Source organism: Anticarsia gemmatalis, chromosome 7, assembly GCF_050436995.1.
Source record: "Anticarsia gemmatalis isolate Benzon Research Colony breed Stoneville strain chromosome 7, ilAntGemm2 primary, whole genome shotgun sequence".
In the NCBI taxonomy this organism is placed as follows: Eukaryota; Metazoa; Arthropoda; class Insecta; order Lepidoptera; family Erebidae; genus Anticarsia; species Anticarsia gemmatalis.
Genome location: NC_134751.1, coordinates 11,043,186 through 11,064,987, shown reverse-complemented (window position 1 = coordinate 11,064,987; position 21,802 = coordinate 11,043,186). Strand labels below are relative to the sequence as shown.

Below are 21,802 nucleotides of genomic sequence, written 5' to 3'. Positions count from 1 at the left end.
GCATTGACAATGCTGAAGAACGAAGCTAGGCTAGAACAAGTTAATAGTATTAATACAACAGACCATTAAACACAATAGCTATTTGAAAGAAGTAAAGTGTTATTGTCGCAAAACCGGTAGCAAGGTTGAAAATGGCGTGTACGGAATCTTTAATACAGTACGCACGCTTTGTTTCATTTTTCACCTTTGAAATAGAATTGTTACTTTGAGAGTGCACCGCACAAAGCTATCGTTCGCATACAGACGAACCATATTGGTTTTTGCTCTCGATCGGTTGGCCACAAGTGTACTATTCAGTTATTAACAATAATCAATAACCGCACATTATCCACATTACAGCGACGTGAAATGGTAATCGACATTCGATTTCACCCGTGTCACATTATTCTCGGCATTATTTGCGTCCAATGTGCATGGAATATTCGGCATAGGGGCCAAAATTCATGTTGCAAGGGCTGCATATTCGAGGCGAGGCATGCGGAGGCGAGCACACGTGGCTGCCACGGCTGCCTGCCTCGGAATCTGACCAAATGCCCATCGGAGCTCGATTGTTAGCTAAATAGCAATGGCTTATTTATGAGCTCTACCGCTCTACTGTTTGTGGTGCATGTTACGTTTACAATGTGTACACTGTGTACTTGTGGACTGAAGGAATTTCAGCACTCAATGTGTCTTTACAGCAATTTAAAAAGTATTAAGAGATGTTTTCTATAAATATATGTTTTCGCCAGTTTCAGGTTACAAGAAATCCAGTTCGTTAAACAAGTGTTCCAGTTGACAAACATAAAGATCAATCGGTTCCATGCGTGCCATATAAAAAGCGTTAATTGACAGCGTGAAACCACACGTGTTGCTGCTCTTTACCGAATGTAGTACAATGAGATAAGAGTTATTAAGAATCGCCTGTTACAAACAGAACGATTTACGCTATTTAAGTATAGATAATCCTCATAAATAGCAATTTGCGTCGTGACAAACGATCTGCGTTGCGACGCTTAGTTTGGAAATCGCGTATAATGCCGCTATTGTTAATTATACAAGTCACCGCGTCGCTAAACATACGATTTATTGTCAGCTAACTGGAACGGCGATACATCTAGCGAGTAGCGTGAGATCTGTGCGCCACTCGACTCACTCGGCTCACTCGGCTCACGCCCGCCTCCGCTCAATACTCCAAAACATTGAAAAATTAACACTAATTACTATCGTCTAGTCGCTAGTCGTTAATGTCACCATCACCGTCACCACACGGAACATGTCATCCATTTAAAGATTAACTTTCCAAAACATGACATTTGCTTACTAACATTTAGTAATATAGATTGATCTTTAACAAATATGTAAGTAGGTGGACCACATTTTTATTTACAGTCACATATCAATAAAGTTAGTTTACGATTTGAAAAATCGACATCTTTGGGTCTCAACAACGCAGTAATGTCTGTCGAATGGCGATCGAACGGAAAGATAAAAGAAATCGGGCTTCAGATCTGACGGCTACGCTTTTTGGTCGAGAAAAACTACCGGCAGCGACCTTACCGCTTAACTTACTTAACTTATGCTTTTAACAGAAACTTATCGCGATATCAAATCTGGAGCGGCGATTAAGAAACAATAGGACATTAATAAAAACTTGTGCTGGAGCGAGGCATGAAACGTTACGACTCTATGAATTTCGTGAAGTAACTACTGATTACAGGTTTTGACCATATTCGCAGAACGATTCCGACGATAATCCAAAAGCAATTAAAGGCTGCTTTTCACATTATGTAAAAATAGGAAAAAGAGTACAGTGGTTACAGGTGTCAGAGCTGTAGACTGGAGTGTACTGGGGCTGTAGATCTCTCAGTAAGCACCGGACAGAGGCAAATAAAACAATGGAACAATGAAATACGCGAGACTGAAGCGCGCCTTTGCTAATGAACTGCCGCGCCGACACCGACCGCTCTTGGTATTAGACCAACATTAGTTTCAGTTCAAATCACTCGGTACTTTACCATTTATCAAGTAAAGTTGAATTTAACTGATTACAGTTGATATTAAGCTTCATTTTTAATACAATGTAAAACAACATCACCTATACAAAACCGAACTATCATAAACTGGAATGTAGTTATTGAATTATTAATTGATATAATTTAAAGCAGTAAGTATCGGTTGTTTCAGAGACAGTTAAGCGCTTTAATGTATTATGGATCGGTATGCCATACAGTAAGGATTGAAAGCTATGGTATATGGCAACTTTTGTGCCGACGCGGTTAATTTTCTGGTAATAAAGTTTCAATGAGCAGTAATAAATTGATCGTTTCGCAATGATGTCCATTCGCAGTCGAGGCGAGTCTCAAGAGCGTTCGGTCAGCGAGCGTGGAGCGTGGAGCGGTGCTAGATGAAAAAGCATCAGTCGAGGTCCAGTGAGGTATGCGCGGAATGGAGGGAGCATCCGGGCGGCTGCGATTGTTACCAGTTATCACTGAATGTTTTCCACCGGGCATTTTGTGCCGCTACAAAAAACCACATAAAGGGCGGGCGCGGCTCGTTTGAGACGCCGCCCCTGTGGGAAAATCGTCGCCAGAAAACTGCGACGCAAATAAATTATAAACTCTCTCGTGTGGAACGCGATGTCGCATATGTAGGTAGCTCGCTTTATGCGAAACGCATGAAGCGAGCTTTGTTAAAACTGCAACTATGTGAAAATAAAAACAACGCCGCAAGAAGCAGCCGAAGTAGCGTTTTGTGATACAAATCGTCGGCGCGATCGGCCTTTGTAAATGTCGCGTGATCTCACGGCGGCGAGGAATCATTAGCGAAAACGGAGCATCCCGGAATAGACTGACAGCGGGACGATTGCAGCGCCCGTGATGGATTACGGGAGCCGGCCGGGTTATTACCGCCCGCCGCTTAATATCCACTCGCCCGGAATCACCACATATACACATTATAAAAAACAATATAATATACCTGCAACCGCGTCATGCACCGCGTATTTTGGCATACACCTTACGAATACCTAGTATTTAAATCAAAACAACAGGTTTTATATCAACGAAGTGGAAAATTTATTATAACCTTTATAATAAATAAGAATGATTGAAATTCTCAGCAAATACCACGAAATTAATTAGCTGGTGACCGGTGAGTGTAAACTGTAGAGACTTAAGTCAAAAGATGTCGGCGGCGACGCGGCCGCTGTGCGCTCCGCTCTGAGGCGGGGCCGAGCGACCCGCGATCACGTCGCACGCATTGAAAACTTGCAGAAAATGCATTTGCGATAAGAAAAAATTCAGCTCGCCAAGCACATATAAGTGCAGCATGGCGACGGTGACATTCCATGGGGAATACTTCGCATATCGAGACTTAAAGTAACCATTTACCGATTGCAGATACGCGATGGCCGACCGAGTAATCTGGTCAGATCGCTTCACTCGCATACTTGTTGCTACACATAATTTTTAACCTAAATAAGTAAGAAATACTTGTTTCCATGGTGTTTTTAATGAGGTTGCAAGACATTCTGCGTACATGGTGACAATTTACGATTTTTAATAATTGCCTCCTAAAGATAAACCACACAGAAAATGTTGTCAATTTACAAGAAAATAGTTAAAGAGCAAATAATGAGATTTCCAAGTTCTTAACTTCTCTATGAGTCAGCTACTAAACAAAGTTTCTCCGTCCATTGTGGACGGAACATCTTTACTTAGGCCGTCATTATAGGAACAAAGTTACTGTTAACGGTTAGTCTCGTCGTGGAATAACAAAAAAGCGGTCCTGTAGTATCGCCGATGTTTCTATCCTTTTCTCGCTCAGGATCTCGGTTTAGGAACGAGCAGGATGATAGTGAGTTTTAATATACGGCCTCTAATGTGAGTTGGTTTTAATTTATCGTGCGACAGCCGCACTGGTCCGGCAGTAGCGGCGCTACATCAATCTTGTGAGTGGAGAGCGGTGGCTAAACACTCAACTCTACGTTGAATACAAATCATACACCCGCCTAATAAAATATCTGATTTACTGATTTTACTACTTTAAATGGTTATGTCGGCCGAACTATTTATAATGGATATATTTAAACAGTCGTAGAAAAGGTCTACGCACTTATTTAGCCGTTGCGGGCAACCGCATAATATTTGAAATGCACATACATTAACGAGGTATATTTGCGTTATTGAAATTCAGCTTTGAAAATCAACTGTATTGGGCTAAATGAATGTACGGTTACAAGCGGATTGACGTTTTCAATTTGGCTTTGTGTGAATATCGGAGGTGAAATGCACGGTAGGTAATTTTGTTTAAATTACAAAACACGGGTTATTGGCGAGTGATGGGGACAGGTAGGCAGGCGGGCTCTACGTGAAAATCAATATAATTATGTCCCTGGCCACCAAATATTGGTGTACCGCATCGTTTAAACAAAATAACGCTTTTATTTTAAAAGGACTATGGGCAAAAATGTATGGGCTCCGTCCCCACCTACCAACAAACATGGAACTGATACCAACGTGTTCATAAAGTGCCCCCTATTTAATTAAAATCCTTTGTTTTTGATAAATCAGTGGGAATATATATTTAAAAAAAAAAACAATTTGTAATTATTTAACGTATATTTTTATTTTACATTTGTAAGTTATTTTAACATTATTGTTATATTACAGTACTAACTCATATGTATAATAATGTCCTCCTAGCCGATATACGGCTACGGCGGTCAGTTTCATTGAAACTGGCCATCTGTGCCGGACTTTGTTTATAGTGTCCAAGTGTGTGCACAATACACAGGTACACTCTCTATTCCATCACTCTCATAGTTTGGTGGGACGGATAACCGACACGACCAGTGAGAGGTCAGGCGCAGGACCGACGGCTTTACGTGCTCTCCGAGGCACGGAGGTCTTCGACCTCAACTTCCTAACTCCGGGCAATCTCTAGGAAATTCTTAACAGAAAATCTCAGAAAAGACTGTTTGGCCCGACCCAGGATTCGAACCCGAGACCTCTCGCACCGCAGTCGCATATACTACCGACCGCGCCACAGAGGCACTCATATGTACCTATATACTTATATCATTTCCATTATATGGTTAATACATGTTATTGATTTCATATTTCAATAATTATTTTTACTCGTCAATTATAATGCTGTCTAACAGATGCGCTGGCAGATTAAAATCTGATCAGATCTAAAATCGTGGGTTGGAGAGCGGGGGGAGGGGGTTATTTTGTACCCAGCTATCTTTATGTGCATGCGGCGTCCGCCGCTGTGCACTAATTAATAAATAAATGAGCATGTATTTTGGAATTAGTCGTCAATAATACGTTAACGAGATATTTGTTTAAACCGAAGATACTATGAGAACCCCATGTATTTGGGCAATGTCGCCATAGTATAAAAATATCGTCTTGCCAAGATATATCAATTGAGCTACATTTCATTTTTGTTGATGGGTGGGGACGATTCCGCCCATAGTCCTTTGTTGATAAAGACTGACATATTGTAATGGACTATGAATTAGGAACATTTAATGCAATAGTTTTTTACAGAGAACATTTGATGGAGAACATAAAATATTAGCATTATAAAGTTTCAAGCTCTACATTTCCCGCAGGTGATGTTTATTTTCTAATAATCGTCTTCAACTCATCGTATCATTACTAATGCGTATAAATAATAACCAAATATTTAGCGACACTTTAAAAAACTTGTTCATGTAAAATATATATTAATTATTCCTAATTATGTCATAATATGGATTTTAACGTGTCAATTAACATGAACAAGTATTAACTAACATAACAAAGGATGCCTGTTAAAGACAGCCTAGACAAAATGAACAAATCTGATAATAGCAACCTACAACTACGTTTGAGTATTAAAAAACATGATTCAACTATGCTTTCCGAGAGGGTTTTAAAACCATTTTTTTGCTCAAAAGTGTTTGTTTAATATTATTTATATTTGTGCAATAAATTATGAAACATAATAATGTATAACGATTGGTACTTATATTACTCAATCAAGCTCATCATCAACTGATTAATTTAATTACATGATTATAATGATACTGATATACTGCCAATTTATTGAAATATACAATATTAATGTTATATTTTATTTGCTCTCAATATCGCAATTAATATAAGCATTGTCTTTATTTAGGGAAAATCTATATGATTGTTTAAAGATGCACAGTTTTAAAAGTACACGGATAGCGTCTGTCTTGCTAGGCGACGCTAATGAAGCAACACAAAAAGTTCTAATTGTCTGCTTCGACATCTGCCCCGATCAGATATTTCCATTAGACCCGCGCAATTTGCAAACGAACATTTTTCACAAAAAAGTTTTTTTTTCGGATCCAATGCTACAGTTGTGAGGAGTAACGGACGCTCGAATTTGTTCAGGCTGGCTATTTTTATTCTTTAAGCAATATGATTCTTCTTAGTTCCTGACCACGTTACAGTCACGACTTTAAATATAAAAAAAATGTCTTTCGCCTGATAACTACTAGATATATTGAGTTAGTTCTAGTACAAAATTCTAATATTGTTTTCATAAATCATCGTGAACGCGCGGTTTAATCGATTTTCTAATAATAAAGTACACTCAACTTCTGAGAATCTAACGAGGAAACACATAATACATAATAATGAGCTTGAACAGTGAAAGATGAATCTACAGCGAGGAGAGTGGCGTCCACCGCGGTTAAATAAATCCACGTCTGTTATTTGCACGCTTGTAATACACTATACGGCAAGTTCAATCGGAAACTACGTTAAAACTACAAATTTGTAGAAGACAAAAGGTCGGTTCGCTCACAAGCCGACAGACAATCAAAGCGAACACGGGCCCAATTGCGAAATAAAACGTACAAATAACAAGTTTAATTAAATCGCCAAGACCGTCCCGAGCGCGCTCCGGGAACAATTCCAACTATAACGATAGTTTAACAAGTGAACTCAAAGTGAGCTTCATATCGAATTCTACCTGCAATATGTAGTGCACTCGATCGAGAGAATTATTTGTTCACTGTGCTGTGATTTCGTATTGAAACAATGCCGAGTTAAATAAATTCAATTAACTATTTTCTAGAAAATTCATAACCCTACAAACAGATGTTTCTTTTATTTTAATAAATTAAACATTTATCATCACATCAATAAATAAAACATGTAGTAACAATAAAATATCACTTTTCATTTATCCTGTCATTGCGCTACTAGTTTATTTCGAATGCTCTATCTAAATTATGAGGAGTTGTCTGCATAATTTGCGTACAGAATCATGATCAACTGTCAGGTGTTAACGGATTATGCATTTCCTCCATTAGTGTACAATTGTACATAACTTAGAACCCATGTAATAGAAAGCAATAAACAGTATAATTAACCTTCCACATAACCATCAATTATGACTCTATTATTATGATAATCATGATAATTCGGACTAATTTATTGGCTTATTATAATTGTAAGGTCATTTTATGATAATTTTATGTAAATCTATTAAAACAATATAAACTAAACGTCAATTAGCCGTACGCTATATGTGTCTTTGAGAAATAGTTAATATTACAAATAAATGTTTTAATGAAATTATATTGCCGAAAAGTATACGTGAGTATTTTTATTGCCAAACATTAAAAATAAAAAGCATGGCATTAAATGCCCTTACAAATAACTTTATTGCTCTATAACAAAATGAGAAGCTTTCTGACTGAACGTAGCAAATCTTCTTTTCTATCGTTGGTTTTGCTAAAAGCAAAGCGAACTAGTCGCAATTTCAAATCTTTCTCAAAGGAATTAAATCCATTTGAAACAGGTTTATCTGGTTGGGCATTAACAACAATCGATACGTCTCATTGGCTCTAACAAATATCTACAGCGATAGTTTAAGTGTTATAGTTTTTAAAAATCCTTCGTATTTGCTAAATAGCAGGGTGACATAATTATATTATGCATATTGTGGTTGTTGCGATGATAAACGTGACTTTCATACATTTGTAGGTATGCTATATTTTCATCTCATATTTCTAACAACGTGACAACGCAAGAAAAGTACCTACGTGTGTGCTATACGTCGTTAATGCTGTTATATTAATTACACACGTAAACATTTCTGGAAAGTGTTATACAAAAGTACAAGTGACACCGATTTCACACAACCATAATCCTCATTTGTCACTTCTTTGGAGAGCGAAATTAAGATAAATAAGAGGCAAGGAGTGGGTCCTTTCGCTCCAATCCTCTGCTCGTTCGAGAAGGTCGGATGAAGCGCATGACTGTGACTGAATTTCAACTTTATTACTTTAATAATACGGTTTGTTGTGCCGGGACAGAGTGGGTAGTTTCACGCGAGAGTAATCCACAAATAGGAGTCCGAGAATAGAGCGAGGCTACTGGACACTCGTCGCAATCATATCTCCAGGCGGTGCTGTGAAAATTTTTAACGCTAACATTCTCCATGACTCAATTTATACTAAGGAACGGGAAAAAGGAAAACTAATATATTATTTTACGGAAATTCTCTGATAGTTTTTGTTTATTCGTCAGAATTTGTCATAAAGTAAAAATGTATCGAAAGATCATCCGACTCTATCGTTTCATTTGATATAGGATTTCATAGGTATGATAAATTTCTTTGAATTTTATAATAACATAGCTAGTTATGTAAAATATTAGCGCCGCTTAGAGAGAATTTGACAGCCACCTTATCAACTAGTCATGTCTGTAATTATTTTATAAAGCGGTGCTATTAATTACTATAATTACTACGACTACTTTCTCAGTCTCTCGACACGTTTAGACTGTATTATTGGCAATACTACTTAGGTATAGTCATAATTATAACCTAGTGTCCAAAATTAGCCAGAAAATTATATGAATTTCAATAAATAATGTAATTACTGTCTAGAATAAGTATTGGGTTATTATTACATATCGTCCCCGTAAAGAATTGAACACTCAAATGTATTTTTTTTCTGTTGAATGCACTTAAAAAAAAAGTTTTTAAAATGATCATTAAATAACTATGTTAAAACAAAATTATTGCTAAAAAATAACATGACCGACGCACTCCCGCTTAAAAAGAAAGAATAAAACAACAAACAACATCACCAATTTTGAAAAGTGTTTGAAGTCTAACGCAATTTTTTTGGACTTCCTAAAAGGAATCAATTATTGTAATATAATAGCCGCACCTGTATTTGGTAGCGTGTGACACGTTATTCAATGAATCGTTTTGGTCTCTCTGATTGTTCGGGGATTAAAGGAGTGAACCTTCGCAGGTCAATAAGAGCAGGTAGCGGTTACACAGACAGACGGACCCTTAGCCCCATTCAACTGTACAACAATAATACATTGTAGTTTTATAAATATTAGACGTGCTTTAGGAGAAATGGCGCGAAACTCTTGCAAGAGATTGTTTTAAGTGTATTTGGGTAGTTTATTTCAGATGAATTGTATTTATTACTTGTTAATTAATGCTTATTTTTTGTATAAGGTTAATTTTTTTAACTATCGAATATTTTTTTATTCTTTCTCCGTAAAACGTCTTGAGAATCTTTGGAAATTACGGCTTTGCTTTTCGTAAAGTCCAGGGAAGATTTAATTTTTCAATTATAAATCAAAATATTGTGTATAAATAATAATTATAATACTTTAAAAGATAATAATAATTGTTGATATAAGCATAAGTTATACACACCGCTTTAATATTCAAACTCAACTTGCTTGCACTTTTAAATTATTCATACTAATGAACTATAAATAAATAATTATTAAATCAGGTTTTATTAGAGTAAGAGGAAAATGATTATTAAAAGTATTAGTTCATAATATTGCCTCTTCCAAATATAAGTCAAATTTATTTCCTCAATGGTTTAAATATAAAGTAATTAGTCTATTTAACTGGTAGAGCTCATTCTAGGATAAAAAATCAACTACCTGAATGAATTAAGCGGGATTGCAAGCTATTTTAAATTTAACTACTGATAAATGCTTGCTGAAATTTGAAAAACCACATCACATAATAACATTTTCAGCAACAAATGGAATGATGCTAAGGGAAACGGATCAATTGGATAGTTTGAGATTATTAAATAATTCTGTATTTTAAGAATTTAAATAATTAATTAGGCATACTTATCTAACAAAAGTAAGGTAAAATTACTATCTATTTGTATTTTGATTCAGACATTTGTTCATATTAATATTTAAACAGTGATCCGTAAATTGTGTTACGTGCGTTTGCCGACGGAAGCGAAATCCGATATGAACAAACTTCTCACCGAATTAATAGGATTCATTTATGTCATCATAATTTAATGATTTCTAAACATATTATTATCACAGGTGTCATAGATATATTAAATGCAATTAATATTGAGTTCTTTATTCTGTGAACATTGTTACACGATCCGTGGCTGAGTGAGTGAATGGGCAGGGTTCTACGATTACAGCATCCGGAGTGCGCATCAACTGAACACCAATTAACTCTGCATTAATGGAACATCACTCAACAACAGTAGCTTTTACTCGACAGATAAAAATGTACACTCCATCTTATAACACTCAAAACTTTTATGTTGTCGAAGTATCCAATTTATTTCCACATCATGTGTGAAAGAGACGTTATTAGAAGGAAAAAGTTTAATCAAGGAACATAATAACCGTCTGCGAAAGGAGCAAACGATTCCAAATTGAATTTCCCTAAGACGGAATACGTGATAAATCGTTGTGAATCGAGCATTAGATGCGACGCCGCGTGAGGGCCTGAAGCGTCAGCAGTTTACACGTCTTATTGCTTGTCGTGCAGCTCGCAAGTTGTCGGCGTCGGCCGCGTCGCGACGCGCAATAAAAACATCAACTATATTGACCAAAATAACTCTTGGCACCCATTCGAGAGTCCGACAGATACTGTAAGTGAAGCGATCTCTACAAAACTATACACTTACGCCGCACTTTGATGTATTGAACGCGGGAAATACTGTTTGTGAATTAGTAAAGTCTATCTAACCATATTGATGAGTTGTTCTACGTGCGGTAAATGTTAATGCAGTTACACCTTTATTTTTAAGCGCTGCTCTGCCGGTAGAAGTATTACAGAGTGACATTAAACTACAATACATTTAGAACTAAGAGTCAACACGAGACGAAAGAAAGCAATATTGTATTAAATTTAAAATGTAACACATTAGTTTAGCATTATTTAATAATAAAAATGTATGAGGTTATTTAAATTTTGTAATAGACTTATCGGTATATTTATGGTTAAACACGCACATAAATTATTTATATAAATTGGGTAAATCTAAAAAATATAAAACTGAAATTTAATTCTGACGGCGTGCCTTAATACAAGCGAATTTAAATATTAATAAAACCTACCGAAAATCTAACCTAATACCTATTTAATAAAATAACTCGTAAAGAACTATAATTATAATACTTTATATTATAATTATTGTTTATAATAATTATATTATATTGTCGTTCGAAAAGAAAAATGCGTAAATAACGCGATGGCGGGAATTCTTAAAAATATTTGTAAGCGAACATTTTAAATTCATATCGTAATAATAAGAAGAATATATAATAATATATATTTCATAAATAATACAAAAGTATTTTAGGTATATTTTTTACGAAGTTTTCAATGACGTTAACGTAAGTTTTAAAAAATATTTAATGTCTGGTAATCAAAATTTAACTAATTGATTTAATAAATATATTTATTGAAAAGTCAAATTTAGTAACTAATTATTAAATGTATTGTTTTAAAAATATTCTGATTATAATGTCAACTTAAATCAAAACTGAAATTTTTATTAGTGCATAACGAACTTTAAAAATTTCAACCCTTTAAACGCCTAAGCATGCCTCGATCAAAAGATTTTTTTTACGGGCCGTAAAACTTCTTCATAATAAATTATAATTAAAACTCGCAAAGATTTATTCATGGATAGCCGTAATAGTATTTTGTGTATTTATCCGAAAAATATTTTATTGATGCAAGAACTTCACTCAACTATGCCAAGTATGAACAAAAGTATGTGAGGAATTTTATTGTTTATTTACTATTTATTTTCAAATAATACTCACGCCTGGGGTAAAACTTGGAATAATAACAGTCCATGTCACTCGTAAATAATTTCACAGCATCGATATCAATTTCACTGTCAATTTGTTTACTATTCACTCGCGCGTTACATGTAAAACGTTTGACATTTCATAAAATAAGCTGACAAGTGACATCACTGCGCGCAGAATACGTCAAATCGCATGCAGCCACAAACGCGACTGAAGTGTATCGCAGGCGAACGATACCATACCGCGTCTTTCGAAAATTGCGCCATCCCAGTAAGCACACTCAAGCGAATTTAACAACACAAAAGCACCTTGAGCACACTTCATTCCCGACAGCTTGCCTAAATGCAGCTGAATCCTAAAACTAGATAATGTTTACATCGCGAAATGCCGACACCCGAACGACCGGAAGTCGCTGCGAAGCAAACACGACAACTATGTAAAATATTGCAGGATCGCGATCGCATTGTTGACATTCCCTAATAAAAATCACTTATATCTTGACTTGATTGTATGAAAAATGTATCAAAAATAATTTTTACTCACCTATTATGGCGCTCGAAGATGAAGTGAAGGGACGAATTTTGATTAAATGTCAATTTAGGAGTAAATTTAAAGAATATACTCTTATTGGTATGCGAAGAATGGCACAAAGAATCCCGACAACGCACGCGACGAATGCGCACCTCGTTTGCGCATATGCTGACACAACTTCACGGACGTTACTCCCCTTGCCCCGCGCTCACCCGGTTTTCTTTGTTTGTGTGCGTAGCCAGAGTGGTCAAACGTGAAATTTTATACACGTATACACTCACACATAGGCAATTTGTACCTGCCCTAGCTCCCGAATGCCGCCATCTTTGTTAAGAGTGGGATGCAAGATGTCTCTTGCTCATGTTGTCATGGCTCGTAGCGCCATCTAGCAAAACTGATTTAGTAAGTTTTCTTATCATTAGATGGCGTTGTTAAGCGTTTCCTATCAGGTCAGCACGCTTACTTTTAATATATTTCAATTTATTTTCAAAGTAAAAACATTATTTACGGGTATTAATTTAATTAATTTAAATTAAGAGACGACTCTACAATTTTTTCTCGACTCTGTTACAAGTTACCCGTAATCAAAAGAGTGATTGTATCGATTAAAACAATTGTTTTCTAGAAAACACTTCTCCGAGCACCAAACCAGAGTGGTTATGGTTAGTTATGTTGTTAATCATCAACCGACCTTAACTCCCGGGCTGTGGCAGGGTTAGATCAGGAAACGTAACAGTACTTACCTTAAAATACTTTAAGATTCTGCAAGTGGTTAATTAAATAGCATTTAATAATCAAGTAGATACACATTGCAAGATTACATATATTTTTATGTGAATAAAACAAAACTACCAATTAATATGATATATTTATTGTTAAAACAAATATATGCCCACAGATCAGACAAATTTATCATTCGTTTAGCTGATTTCTCATTCAAAAATCAGATAACTTTAACATACAATTGAATAACAGCAAAACATATTCAGTCATGATACCAATAGTTAACTTAATACTTTTACAATATTCTTTGTCTTAACCTCTAATCGAACAAAAGTAAATAATAGATTAATGTAAAAGTGATGTAAATGTATCAAATTTTAGAGAATAAGGTCAATATTTTGTCCAACTAAGTAACTACGTATGTAATTGTTTTCTGTGCTTTATGTTCTTATACTCGTAATACGATGTCAACTATTAAGTAATTAACACTAGAAAATACACAATTCTAAATATAATATTAAAGCATTTTAAATATTTTTAATTAAGTATAATTCATAAACGCAGGTTACAAACTTCTACATTATAACAACAAAAGTTTAAAATTCAACAATTGCATATCTAATAACTAAGTAAGTATAATAATATCAATAATCAATTCATTGTTATAATAATTCACTTTTTAAGTATAATAATTACTTATTTTAAGTATAATATTAAATAAAACTGCCAAAGGCTATTTTTCGTTATATGACTCGATAAAAGTAATGAATAAGTTGATTTAATACGCTAATTATAATATATTTTGTACATACTAAGAAAAATAGACAAATGTTGCATGTTATTTTATATAATATACTTTAAGATTAGCACTAACTTAATTGGGGCAGGCACTAGGTTGACTAGGCACCTAGTCGTGTGACTTTAGCATTGCTTAACCTCTCAAGCGCCCGGCCACCGTGTCACGGTTGAATGTTCTACCCCCGTCAAGCGTCCCGCCACCGTGGTACGGCAAAACGATCTTACATTGAAAAAACGTAGAAACGAAATGCTAAAACTATGTTTATCTGTTTCAAACATATTTGACATTGAAGCTGATAAAACGAGACGACGATCTAATGCACACACTTGAATAAGTGGTTAATATAGGCCAGAGAGCACCTTAAACAACATCTGACCCAACGACATGTTCCTTTATGACCAATATTGTAAATCCTTTTTTTAACTAATTTTAAAGATTTGAGTATATTTTACAGTTGGATTTTAATGTCATTTTTCATTAACTACACGATAAGACCTTTCGTCATATTATTTTTTTTGCCTAAAAATATTTATTAGACTTTCTTCAAACACATGCCTGAAGCACAAAATATTCAGATTAAACGGACTATTGTACTACCACTATCAAATATTATTTGTGGTTTATTTTTTTAATCTATAGCAAATTTTATGTAGATTCCAAATATATAAGGTATGACTAGGGTGTTAGTATTAAAATATGACGGAATCGGCGCTTAAACGCCAACCGCCAATTCAATTACGCGCGCCATTTTTGGCCCGGACGCTTAACGGTATATTTGAATTTTGACGTTGGGGCGCTCGAGAGGTTATAGCGATTACGGTTCTTGTATAAAAAAAAAAACTATTTCATTGCCAATATCCGAACGCTGCAGGTGTATGGCAAAAAACCTAAACAGATTCGGTATAATGAATAACTACGTTTTCTCACCTTTTTAAGTGCATTTAATATTTAATGTGCACTGTACCTTATTTATCTTAGGGTGGGTACGCATTGTACTCAGTACTAAAGATTAAATTTTTGACAAATCAAAAACATAATTGAGACAAACCTTTACCATTTCTTTTATGCCTATAAAAGTATAGTTCTTTTCATTATTGATGTAGTGAGATCTGGCGGGGTGTTTTGAGAATACTGTGCCTGTAAAGTTTGGAGTTATACCTATTCTAGACGTCCAACAGGTTATCCTGGAAAATTACTTTTATAGTAGGTATGTGTTTCAGGAACATTCACGTCATAGTTTTAGATCTTTGACCGCCAATAATTTTCCAGAAAAACTGATGACCGCTATTTCTTCACTGCATATTTATTCAATCTACTTTACATTTCATTAGGTATTATGTACTTTAAATATAGGTTCGTGGGTTACTTTGTTTCAGTATTCAAGTAATGAACAACCCCGCCTTAAAATTGACTATAAATCTGTTAGATATTTTACATTAAAAATTTCCGTCTGCAATTACTCAGAGCCTTTACAACAATAAATATTTTCTTAAATAAAAATAATTACCAATTAGTCGATTATTTTTAGTTAAGATATGTTTTGTTTGAATACACCGTAGTTTATTTGATAATAATAATAATTTTGGTCCTTTTGAATAATTTAAGAATTAAATGCGTGGTCAGAAATCAGAGCGAAAACAAATTTATTCTCGTTAAATATTTTAACATTTTAAATATTTACGCGACAATAGTAAAACATGCAACGTTTCAAAAGATATATGATATAAAAAATCTGAAGACTGGATTTTAGAAACCATTTTATTATTGACACTTTCAGAGCTTTCCTCTGTAACGCTGGCCATAGACGATCAAGTTCAGTCAACAGTGGGCTTAAAGCGCATTAAGATCACTGAAAACTTGAGTAATATACCTACCTATACTCAATCGTGAATATGACATGGCCTTTCTTAAATTATTTGGAAAACATGACTCAAAGCATCGTCCACGTCACTTCTTTACATAATATTTTAAGCATAGGTATTAGGTATAATGACGAGTCTCAAATTAACACTCACAATAATGTATATAAGTTTATAATTATTTAATAACTCATTGAAATATCAATACTAAAGTTTCAAAAGGGAAAACTTTACTAAAATTAAAGCAACTTATCGTTATGTAATTAAGCGTAATGCTTCATACTTATTCCATATTAAAACTGGGAGTTACATTCAACAAACCTATTTAAATAATAACAACTATGACTAAGCTAATGAATCACTTCAGCAACAAATTACTTCTTACATAAACAAACTAAATAGAGGAATACTTAAACGTTTTAATACTATTATTATTATCACTACTTATGTATTTATCAAAATAACTTACATATCTTGCAAGTGAGATTTCGTTTTGCAAAACAGTATTCAGGGTTTTGGATATTTACACCTGAAGTTACAATAAATGTATCTAAGGTACATAATGTAATCTATTTCCTATTAAATATATCAAATTGTTATCCACCCTCCTTGGGGATGTTTTACAACTAAATGTCCGCGCGAGGAGCAGTTGTAAAGTGCTAGCCTAAAGATAATGAACTGGCTTTTATAAGGCTTGGACCTAACCCTAAGTAGGATCAAGGACCATTATTACAGGCATGTTGAATGATTGGAATACTTCCTTTCATGGTGCAGGCTGTGAATCTGATTCTACTGTGTTGACTACAGGCTGCAAGTCTGACATAAGCTTTTTACGTCTGACTCTCTATTGTATCCAGTTGTATTCCTTTACGATCAAAACAAAACATGAGTCTTCGATCTTCTTTAGAAGCTTCACACCCAGAAACATTTTTAATAAAAACAGGACCGCCTTTTTATTAACGAATCAAGAGCATTGCTATCAATAATTTATAATTGCAGGTAGGTACTTATATTATACTTTATGTATAACGCTGTACATTATGTACTTATATCGTTATCGTCCGAAACACGTGTCAAAACATTCTTATATTTCAAAAACTTCCATCAAGTCTTTTGCTGCGGTTCGCGGAACTCTGAAGCCTTGCCAATCCGTCAATTCATTTATTAAGACGAAATATCCACATCTAGCGCGAATTACAAACTAGTATTCATTTAAAAAATATTTTGTCAGAAAGCAGGAAGTACTACGATTTAAAATTTGTAAATGTTTACTAAAAATTGACGACAGTTCATGCGGCGTTGAGCCTAATAACATGCAAAAAAATACTTATCAACAGAGAATAAAAATGCCGATTCAAATCCTCGCCGTTGAGCCGGTGTAGCAGACGGGTAAGTCTGACCACAACCTTATCCGATGCCTTGTTAACAACGTACTAGCTTTTTTTAGCCAATATGATTACCAATAATGACTTAACAGTACATCTACATGCCCTTTGTATCGAAACTTTCTTAGCCCTATCATCAAATATCCATATTCCGTTACATGTCGGTGACCGAATCCATTGACGATCAAATTATGTATGTACACGTTCAGTTCGCCTTACTGTGAGTGGGACACACCACTTGGAGTTCATGTAGAGGCAGGTCGCGGACCACGATGGCGTGGAATGCCATGTTCGCCGTCGCCAAGATGTACTCACACACCGAGAACCATGTGAACGCTGAGGAAACAATATTTAAATTATTAGTACGACTTTTTTAAGTCTCAGTAGTAGATATAACGTACTGTATAGAATTACTCTCTAGCACATAACACGACTAGCACAGCGTTGAGAAGGTTACTTGCAAAATGCGGATACAATGGTATTATGTAATATTTTGAAATACCTACACCATATCTTATCTAGACAGCGTAGGGATGAAACGTCCCTATAATATCCGTACCTACTGCCAATAAAACTGTGCTTACTTAAAGTATTGGTAGAGCCCATATTGTACATGATTTATAGGTACCCTGTACGTTTTTATTGAACCAAATGACATTTACTTTGGTTCATGGAAAGGTCGTAGCCCGAATAAAAGAGAAATGTGTAGAAAAAGGTCACTAGGTGATAGGAATGGATGAATGCTTTTACGATTTTAGGTTAATCGTATAACCTTTATAAAGAGTCTAGTACCTATGTCTTTGATATGTTTCAACAAGGTGAGGGAGGGAGCTAGGAATTGTGGTGAAATTCAAAAATATCTATTGCAAGTATTCTCTGTAACATAATTTGTCGCATTCGCCATATTGACTAAGTACATTTTTTCTAGAGTTATTGTGTACAATTGTACATGTACAGTTTTTAGTGATTCTTGTAGCTGACTGTACTTAAAAGATAAAGGAATTGCAAATCTTATGCAAATCAGAATTACGAGATCTCCCGCAAAACTTTCTACGGACAATTTGTTCAAATATAATAGAATTTGTACTTAAACCAGGCGAATGTTTGTGTCGTGTAGGGAGTTGAACCTATGACCCGCCAGCACGGAAGGCTCCGATGCGCTATTTAGGTCTCTCGAAGATTTATTAGTCTGTTACTGACAAGCTTCACGAGATGCCTGCAATGGCGCGATCTTCTATGATGCAAAATTAGCACGACTTAGGCCTTTCCTTGCTATTTTTCTTGTAATTACTTTAATTTTCAAATATAATTAATTACTGATCAAAAACCTCTGGATGATTAAATCCCAATTAAATAACGATAACATCGAGACGCTTAGGATTTATGAGCCAAGAACGCTAGTGTATATAGCGCATAGATATCATCTCCGTTAAATTGTTTCACTACCAATTGAAATACAAAAAATAAAATTAAATTCTTACCTAAAGGCCGGCACAGGAGTCTGTGACGCAAGAAGAATATGATCAAGCCGACAGTCGCTGCTATAGCCACGTAGAACAAGGTCCACACGAGTTTGTTGGTCCTCACCGGCTCCACCACATCGCTGGCAATGCATCCCACACGCGCGCGACACAGCATGTGACACAACGCTGCTACCATGAACACTATGAATATCTTCTCGTGGATGACTGGAACACACGATTTGTGATTAAAATTGGATGTTACTGTTGCTTGAAGAATATCGATTGGTTATCTAAGTTATTCTAAGTAATCGACTGGTTAGAATGGAAGGAATTCGCGGAAGGTTCTTTGTAAGTAGTTTGGACTCTGAATCTAGCATCCAGCGCTTTAGCTCTTTTATTTTATAAAAGATAATTCAAGCGATGTGTTGACGCTAGCTGAATTATAGTTATAAGAAAAGTTGGATGCAGCGGTAATACCATAAAAGACTGAGGATTAGAACTTGCGATCGGAAAATTGTTGATTCGTAAACTTAAACCTACAAGCCGCTATTTACACAAGTAGATATTGGATCTTAGTCGGGGAGATAACAGGATTACAATAGTTTAAAAAATGTTAAGAAACTGATAAATAAAAAAGTGTTTCACTTACAGTAATTTTCCCTATTGGAAATGTAAGTGACGCCGGTGAGTGCGGAGAGCTCTATAAAATTAAGCCAATAGCAAGCTTCCCCTAACTTAGTAGCGAGAGCCCGCGCCTGAAATAAACACAATTAACATTGTTAGCTGAAATTCAATGGTTTAGCTGAAGTTAATGTGAGTGAAAGAGCAAATACGATTGATGTTTTGTTTCCATGTTCTAAGTTCGCTATACGTAAGTTCTTCACGTGCTTATTGGCCACTATGTAGCTACTGTCATGTACTTTTACTTCCTAATATCAATGAGAGATTATAATCGAACAGATTTAATATCATTGCATTGATAAGATAGAAAAAATATAGGTATGCATCGACTTGAGAATCATTTTCTTTTTTTGTTTTTCGTCTGTTAAAAAGCTAAGTGTACACTGTACATACATAGGTGCCAAAATTTAGATGACCTACGGAATCGTATTGTATCGCGTTTGCAACCATGAGGCTAACACTTTTTTTAGAATACATAGATAAGGCACTATACAACTGATTACAATAGAGTAAAGTCAATGGCTAAAAAGTGTTTCTCACGCGTATTTACAGCAATTGAATTGACATGTAAATATTACCTTTTCCTCGACGATGTGAGCGGTGCGCACTTTGTGATAGTTGTAGTAAATAGAACCTATCAACAACCTTGGTCCTAAGTGAAACGCGATGCATATCCTCCATATGTACCTCTGAGGGCTAATACCGGTAATCGCACTTATCGATGGTACTACATTGTAGACCTGGAAAGAAAAAACATGTATTTATATGTCGGTACCTCGAAAACTAAGTAAAGATAAAATGAGCAGTTCGCCAGTGAGATTCTGAAGACCATTACGGTATATTGCAGAAGTGCAACTATTCGGCGGAAATTTTCAGTTTCATTGCCCCAATATTGTAGACCATATTATTTTTTATTTATAGTCTCTAAAACCGCAAATCTACAGAAATACTTTACTTCTACATACATAATAATATTTGTAAGTCCTCGATAGGTATTCATTCATGTACTTTAGTTGAATGAGTCACACAAGCGCATTCTATATCTGTTTGTAAGTTACGTTATATAGATACCTACCTACGTTCACAAACGTATAGGTAGGTAGGTACCTTATTAGATAACTACTTGTCTTATTATCGAACACGCTGTATCTAGCTGATACGTTGCAAGAATAATACTCACCCTACAATGTGTTTCGTGTATGTCATCTGCTTGAAATATAGACGCTGTCACATAACAAAATACTAAAGCACCTAATGGAAGCCAGAGTGCAGTTAAACATATTTCCCTCAAACCACATGTCCACAGGAGTCCCTAGAAAAGAAATTATTATATTTGCTTATTGCGGATAAATACGTAACAGTCAAGAAAGGTTCTTTGCTGCATAAATTCCAACCTTGTATTCCAATTTTTGAACAATCCTATTTACATCACACTTCTCTTTTGTGCGTTCGTCACCACGACCATCCTCATTTGGCGGCGACTGTACTTGTGCGTCATTTACCATTTTATCTTTCACTCACTCAGTACCTTAAGAACACCGCGATCACATAGTTTTTACTGATTCCCACAAAGCCATTCATGCACCCGAATCATTGCTATTTCAATACTTCGTACTGACACATCGTAACGCATCGACTTTTCATGAATTGAAAAGCACAAGACAGCCAGGAAAACTGTTCAATTTTGATATTGGTAAATTCAACAGTCTGCAACACTCTTCTGTTTAATCACAAGGGAAATTGTAATAATAAAAAGTACAATTTAAAATTTATGTGGATGAATTAAGGCGTGGATTGTATGAGGTTATTTGAACATGCGCAGTAGAGCACTGTTGTACGAGGGTGTACACAGGCACCCCTTCGTAAAGCTCTTTGCAAAATTGAAGGGCTGATACTGGGTTAATGTTAGCGCCTAAGTTTTTTGTTACATTAAGAATAAGCTAAGGTACCTAGGTCTGCGGAAAGACGATTAGAAGCTGATACCGATTAAAATAAATCTATTTTTATGTATTTTATAGACTTGGGTAGGTAGTTAAGTAGGTATTGGAATGTAGGCAGGCACATAAGCGATAGTCGCGTTATGACTACAAATATTTCAAAGTATTCGCTTTTTATTTAATAATTAGACATTTATCAATCACAAGTTTTCTTTCACAATTTCGAAAAAAGTGGGTTGCTCGTGGAGGCGGCAACTGAATCGATGGTACATTCAGGTTTGAGTAAATTTAATTTAATTCGATAGATTAGATTAAATGCTAGGACGGGCTTTAAAGCGTTTGTT

General features: G+C 35.3%; 2 protein-coding genes across 6 annotated transcripts in view; both read right to left on the bottom strand.

Annotated features, from left to right (window-relative positions):
• Nucleotides 1-12,804, bottom strand: part of sd (TEA domain transcription factor 1 homolog scalloped) — a 59,942-nt gene extending 47,138 nt beyond the window's left edge. For 3 of the 5 annotated variants that reach the window (XM_076116077.1, XM_076116076.1, XM_076116078.1), the window contains exon 1: nt 12,093-12,420. Coding sequence is in view for 3 of the 5 variants with exons in the window: in XM_076116076.1 (XP_075972191.1) it covers nt 12,093-12,126 (34 nt within the window). In the remaining 2 variants the exon portion in view is untranslated. Of the gene's footprint in view, nt 1-12,092; nt 12,421-12,623 lie in introns of those variants that run through there. The other 2 variants (XM_076116080.1, XM_076116079.1) reach the window with 2 other exon arrangements.
• A 662-nt stretch (nt 12,805-13,466) lies between these two features.
• LOC142974000 (post-GPI attachment to proteins factor 2-like) lies at nt 13,467-21,315 on the bottom strand. The gene is made up of 6 exons (XM_076116075.1): nt 20,916-21,315; nt 20,702-20,833; nt 20,100-20,261; nt 19,490-19,595; nt 18,859-19,065; nt 13,467-17,713 (listed from the first exon to the last, which is right to left on the bottom strand). The coding sequence occupies exons 1-6, from the start codon at nt 21,024-21,026 to the stop codon at nt 17,583-17,585; spliced, it is 849 nt and encodes a 282-aa protein (XP_075972190.1). The 5' UTR covers nt 21,027-21,315; the 3' UTR covers nt 13,467-17,582.
• Nucleotides 21,316-21,802: the final 487 nt, after the last annotated feature.